At 45.1% G+C, this 6,811-nt stretch overlaps 1 protein-coding gene across 3 annotated transcripts in view; it reads left to right on the forward strand.

Annotated features, from left to right (window-relative positions):
* Positions 1 to 1,856: 1,856 nt before the first annotated feature.
* The window catches only part of ADAM22 (ADAM metallopeptidase domain 22), a 255,911-nt gene continuing 250,956 nt past the window's right edge, over positions 1,857 to 6,811 (forward strand). For all 3 annotated transcript variants that reach the window (XM_003782646.3, XM_003782645.3, XM_003782647.3), the window contains exons 1-2: positions 1,857 to 2,276; positions 2,732 to 2,892. In XM_003782646.3, coding sequence (XP_003782694.1) covers positions 2,192 to 2,276; positions 2,732 to 2,892 — 246 coding nt within the window. In that variant the 5' untranslated portion in view covers positions 1,857 to 2,191. The remainder of the gene's footprint in view (positions 2,277 to 2,731; positions 2,893 to 6,811) is intronic.

Genomic DNA, 6,811 nt, shown 5'->3' on the forward strand with positions numbered 1-6,811 from the left:
TGAGCTGGCAGGTTCGTCCAGCCCAGGCCTGCCAAACAACAATGACGGCTGCAACCAAAAAAATAGCCAGGTGCTGTGGCAGGCCCCTGTGGTCCCAGCTACTTGGGAGGTGGAGGCAGAAGACTCACTTGAGCCCGGGAGTTGGAGGTTGCTGTGATCTGTGATGCGCCCGGCTCCCCCCGGGGGCAGGGCTTAGAGCTGTCTCAAAAAAAAAAAAAAAAAAAAAAAGAATTTAGGTTCATGATGTAGCGAAGGGAAGGAAAATGACTTTTCCAAAGCTTTGGGTTCTAATTCTCTGTCACAGTAACTATTATTGAATATCCTGCACTAATGTTTAATGTGTACTATTGAAATCATGTTCAGGCTACAATTGCATAACATTTATTGGGTTCTTAAGTGGCTCATTGATTTGAAGATTTGGGGAAATGACAATATGAGCTCAATGAGAAGTGGTTACCAAAATATGAATGGATGTCCTCTTAGTTAAGGTTAGAACAAGAAAGAAAAGAGTCTCTCCCTATTATGTGCTTGTGAAATCATGCCTAAGTTATACGTAATTAAGTCTAAATACCACACTTTAACTGGAGTATATTTCCAGTTTATCAGGATGGTGAAAGAACCTTCTGAACCATTATCACACAAGGCAGGGGTAAAAAATTCCCACCAGGAAGAGAAAAACATCTCCAAAGAGCTTCATGTAGAAGATTTTTCCATCTGTTCTACAGAATCAGAATCAAGTTGAAAGTTACACAAACACAGGTTTCAACCAGGGAGATGTGAAAAAGACTCAGACCTGAAAGCAGAAGATCGAGGTCCCCGTTCACTTTATGAATAGCCATGGGTCCTTGGAAGCCTGTGCTGTCCAGTAAAACTTTATGCAATGATGAAAGTGTTCTATATCTTTATTGTCCAACACAGTAGCCACTGACTACTGTGTTGATAGATTCAGCTCTTGAAATGTGGCCACTGTGATGAGGAACTGAATTTTTAATTTTATTTAAGTAGCCATGTATGGCTACTGGCTACGGTATTTGAAAGGTACAGCTCAAGCCTTAATTTTCTCCTCCCTGAAATGGAAATAATAACTATGATCAAATTGTTGATTTGGGGATCAAATGACTATACAGGAACTCCAAAAAAGTAAAATACTACACAAGTATTAACTTTGTTGATTATTACCTTATTACTGTTTCATCCTCAAGACTTTCTACGACTTGAAATTAGAGAAAAATGGAACACACAGCTTGGGAAAGCAAAGTTTAGCCTGTCTGATTCTTGAATACAGGTTTGAGGTTGTCAGATGTTAGAGAAAGAATAAAAACGTCCTGCAGAGTTGGGCTCAATCATCCTTGGAGTGCCTGCAAAGACCTTCTCCAGGGGTTCTCCCTGACGCCATTACCCGGACACTTTTCACACCGCATTGTAAAAAATGGTCTATTTACTCACTTGTATCCGAGAACTTTTGCCTCTTATACCGGCGTCCTTCAGTTGATCCTCAATGTCTACTTAGTAAATGATCAATTTACCATTCTTTCGGGAGAGCATAGTTCCCTGATAATAACTTAAGGAACTACCAATCTGTGGGAAACATTACAGTTCTTTGCGGACAATGTGGATGAACACCGGCTGCTGCAAATGCACAGTTGGTGCAGCTCCGGTGCCAGGAGTCCTGTCAGCGATGACCTTTTTCTTTCGCTCTTTCCTCCCTCCCACCAGCAGGATGCAGAAGACCTCACGGTCACGATGTCACCACAGTCCGCGCCGTCGTGGAGCCCGGCGGGACGCGGGGAGGGAACTACATTTCCCAGCTGACTCTCCTGCGCGCGGCCCTGCCCGCGCGCGGGGGGCGAGAGCACCGGGCGCTCGCTCCCTGCCGAGCGCTCGTCGCCCGCCCGAGCCTCTGCCAGGGGATGAGGTGGGAGGCGCTAGAAACCACTTAGCTACAGCCAACCGCCCAATGCAGCATTCGCTCGCTCCCCCCGCCAGCGGAAGCGCCCGCGGAGCACAATGCAGCACTGAGGCAGCGCCACAGTGGAGGCTGCAGCGCCGCGGCATCCGCAGCACCGGCTGGGGCTGGGAGGGGGCGGCCGCGGGGACCCGCGAGGCGCGGAGCCGGGGAGCCGCACTCGGACTCGGCTGCCCGGGCATGAGGAGCTGAGCGCCTCGGGCGAGGCGGGCTGACGGCAGCACCATGCAGGCGTCGGCGGCCGCGTCCGTGCCCTTCTTGCTGCTCTGCGCCCTGGGGACCTGCCCCACGGCGCGCTGCGGCCAGGCAGGTAAGTTAGCCACCCTTTGTGGCTTCGGGATGTACCATTTTCCGTGAATCTTTGGAGCCCTCCGGCGCATTGGGAAGGGGCGCCCCCATTTCCCGGGTGCGCGGGGAGAATTTTTATATGGCAGGATGGTGAAAAGTGGAGCAAAAATGTATGTGTGGGGGCGCGCGGATGCAGTAGAAGGTCCGGTTAAAACCCTGTTTATCCTTTTCAAAGAGGAATGGGGAGGATGGGAAAGGGGTGACTTGCTTCTGGGCCACGATCCTGGATGCTCTCAGATGAGCTGGTCCTAAGCTCTCCGGCTGGTGTGTCTGCGTCCTTCCCAGATGGGGTCCGGGAAGGAGGGGGCGGCGGATTTTCGTAGGGGAGACGTAGGACCGCAGGATGGAGGAGTGTGGGTCAGGGTCGTTATTTTCGCCTTTTCTCTCCACTCCCTCCTTACCCCTTCCTGCCTGGAGGAGACACCTCACTGACGGAGCTGGAGAAGGGGAACGAAAACCGCTTCCAGGAGCGCCAGAGCATCGTGCCGCTGCGCCTCATCTACCGCTCGGGTGGCGAAGACGAAACTCGGCACGACGCGCTGGACACCCGAGTGCGAGGCGACCCAGGCGGCCGGCAGGTGAGTGGCGCCGTCGGGGGGTGGTCCTCCGCGCAGTCGGCCCACCCGCGACCGCACGTTTGCTCTCGGTTGCCCTGGAGACGCGGTATCTTGCACGAAATGAGCGCAGTCCCAATGCGAGTCATGCATGGCGCTCCCTGTGCAGAAAAGAAGGGAAAAGGGTACGAAAAGGAACCACAGGCTGGGTGTTTTGCTCTGGGGAAGTTTGTGTGGGGTGCCACCAGCAGTGCGGTGACCTGAGCCAAGGGGCGGAGGCTTTCTCCTCTCTGCAAAGCTAAAACCTTGGCCATGGGAGAAGGGAGGGTATGGGGGCAGGGTTTGAGGATCGTAATTGTTATTGTTATTATCCTCCAAGAGAAGACTACAAGTTATTTAATCCAAGAGTGGTAGTGTAGAATAATGGGAAAAAACAAGGCTAGACATTTCTGAAAAACCCAAACTGTAAAATCAACTAAACTTCTACCAGTTTCCACAACCCTTCGATTTGTGCACACAGACGATGTGCCCATTCGCCTCTACCTTCCAGAAAAGGCGTCCCCGTGCTGTGCCCCTTTGTGGGTAGTAGTTCTCTTGGTTTGAATTAGGGCTGTGTGGTTTATTATTTATAAATAATGTGTTAAAATTCTAGTTTGTTGTTCTCATACTTAGATCATTATCACGCATCCACAGATATGCCTGAAAATTATTTGGAACTTATTGACAAAGCTGAGTAATTTTGGGGGGAGGCTACGTAAATATGTTTTGTATTTACGTACATCAGCCTGGCAGGCACTTCACCCACCTGTAAGCACATAATAAGATAGGACTTGTTCATGGAGTTGAAAATTTTTGTAAACTTCACTGAAGCAAAAGCAGTGCTTTATACATTTTGCCTGTGTGAAAATGTTCATCAATATTTTAGGATATACATCTTGGCCAGGCACTGTGGCTCATGCTTGCAATGCTAGCACTTTGGGAGGCTGAGGTGGAAGGTTCACGTGAGGCCTGAGGAAAGTAGGGAGAACATGATTTCTACAAAAATCAGAAATAATTTAGCCGGGCTAGCTGGTGAGAGCCTGTCATCCCCGTTACTGGGGATGCTGAGGCCCTAGGATGGCTTGAGCCCAGGAGTTTGAGACTGCAGTGAGGTATGATTTCACTGCCACTGAACTTTAGCCTGAGGGAAAGAGCAAGATACTGTCTCAAAAAAAAAAAAAAAAAAGAAAAAAGAAAAAAAGTGTCCAATTCCATCCAAGCAACTTGTTAGGAAAAAAAAAAGTGTATGTAAAAAAATGAAAAAAAATAGAAAAATTTTATTTGAATTTGTATTTGAGGCCAAATACTTTCTTCTGTTAAAATTTTAATATAAGGTAAGAAATTAATGGGCTACAGTAGTATCTATCAAAGTTTTAGGTTATCATATTAGAAAATATAATTTGCTAAACCTTTAATGAAGGATTCTTTTATTTGAATTAATGGTTAGTAAATGCTTATTTTCTTTTTCCATTTTGACTTGTTTCCATAGTAAAACCAAAGAAGCAAGGAACACAGTTTCCTGGTCTCATTTTCCAATTAATTAGGATTATTTCTGTGAAGGAATATTCTGACACTCATTTTAACTTTTGATTATAAAAACTTCGAACACAAAACTAGACACAACAATATACTGAACTATCAGCTTCAACAATTGGGAACTCACGGCTAATCTTGCCTATTTTCTTCCCCTACCTATCTTATTCTGAAGCAAAACATAATCATTTAATTTATAAAAAATTCAGTAATATAGCTATAAAAGGTGAAAGATTCTTTAAAAAACATAACCAAGACATTTTCTCTTACTACTATCAAATATGTATTGTGTGTGTCTGTGTAGAGAGAGAGAGAGAGAACATAATTGTTTGTTTGCCTGAACCAGGACCTAAATAGTGTCTGTCAACTGCTTTTTGTTTGCTTTTTTGAGTCTTTTAATGCATGATTTCTGCCTTCCATTTACTTTATTTAATTTTTTTGCCCTTGCCGTACCTTTGTTGAAGACATGAGGTCTTTCATCCTGTAGTTTCTCACAGTTTGGATTTTACTGATAGAGTCAGTGAGTTAGAACAAATCACAAAGACTTTCTGGGAGAGGAAGGGAGACTGAAGAAAGTAGAAATACAAAGAAAAACCAGAAGATCGAACCTGGAGACTACTGTCAGAATCTCGGCGTCATGCTGATAACGTTGTCTTCAGGTACTTCTGCCCTTCCCTGTTTGGTGAAAAGCCATCAGTTTCCTCCTTTCCTTCACATTTATGGAGCACCACGTCTGCAGGTTTTTAGTTCATAGGCCACTTGACTTGGGATAGAAGATACCTTGGCCCATGCAGCTTTTATTTTGCTACAGTACTAAATGTCACAATTGAAAGAGAATGACTGGTTTTGGGTGTAGTGTGAATGAATTGGTATGATTTAGGTTTAAGGGTATGAATAGGTTAACTCAAGTCAGAAGTGAAACTAAGGATAATATCTTGTCCTCAAAGTAGTTACTACAGGAAATTATCTCAGTGCCTGGCCCATCAAGGTACACACGGTATATCTCCATGTCTGCATCATCTGGGAGCCACTGCAGTTTACCATGCTCCTTAAACTACAGGTGGAAATCATTGACAACTAGGATCGAATCTGGCGGTCAGAATGGTAAAGACCTAATTTCTATTGGCCAACTTTTCCTACAATTAGGAAACTAAAAAGTTTCTTTCTTTGGCATTTTTAGTTTCCCGGAGAGTTGTTATTGGAGCCGAAAACTTAAGTTGATTTTATAGCTCCTGCTATTTTCTTGATAATTAAATAAATATAATTTATGGCATCTTAATTTATAATAGATATTTTAAAGCAACTTTCTCTCTATTTTGGAAATAAGAGGGTAATTTTCTGTGAAGTCAAAAAGCTTATATTCATTTGTTGATTTGTTTTTAAGAGGCATTTATTTACTTGAGCTGCTATTGTGTACAGATTTTTGTGCAAGGTGCTGGGAATTTAGAGATAAAAGATAGTTCTAGCTTTTAAGCATTCACAAATAAGTGGGAAGAGGAATGAGTGAATCAGCAATGATACTTTGCCCTGTGATTTTTCTTGAGGTGATTAAAGAGAACTCTGAAGGCAGAGAGTGCCTAGTCCTTAACCCAAGTGACCAGTCAAGGTGGGCTGTCTGGGGAGGCTGTCCGAGCTGTGTTTAAAGGGTAAGTTAGGAATTGTCACATTGGGTGGTGCCTGTGGCTCAGTGAGTAGGGTGCCAACCCCATATGCCAAGGGTGGGGGGTTCAAACCTGACCCCAGCCAAACTGCAAGAAAAAAATAGCCGGGTGTTGTGGTGGGTGCCTGTAGTCCCAGCTACTCAGGAGGCTGAGGCAAGAGAATCGCCTAAGGCCAGGAGTTAGAGGTTGCTGTAAGCTGTGTAACGCCATGGGCACTCTACCGAGGGCGACTGAGAGGTGGGTGTATCTATGTAGTAAGTACATAGGCATGTGGGAATCAGGACATGTTTTTGATAATTGCAAATAGTTAAGATTTAAGGGACATATAAGACAAAACAGGAAAGCAGGAAGTAGATGCTTCAGCACCTGCATAACTTGCTGAGGAGTTTGGACTTGGTCCCAAAGACAATTGGAGGATTTCAGGAAGGAGAGCTAGCTGACCAGATCCCTGTTATTGTGGAATAATGGTAATGGTAAAAATGAATAATATTAATTTCGAAGAATAAGTGAATGTGGTTGTTTAATTCACTGGTAAATGCCAGTGTACATATTCATTAAGCTTTATAAGAACTTAGTTACTGGCTCGGTGCCTATAGCTCAACCAGCTAAGGCGCCAGCCACGTACACCTAAGGTGGCGGGTTCGAATCCGCAGCCCGGACCCGCCAAACAACAATGACGGCTGCAACCAAAAAATAGCCGGGCGTTGTGG

This window comes from Otolemur garnettii, unplaced genomic scaffold, assembly GCF_000181295.1.
Source record: "Otolemur garnettii isolate 467f Iridium unplaced genomic scaffold, OtoGar3 scaffold00005, whole genome shotgun sequence".
Classification (NCBI taxonomy): Eukaryota; Metazoa; Chordata; class Mammalia; order Primates; family Galagidae; genus Otolemur; species Otolemur garnettii.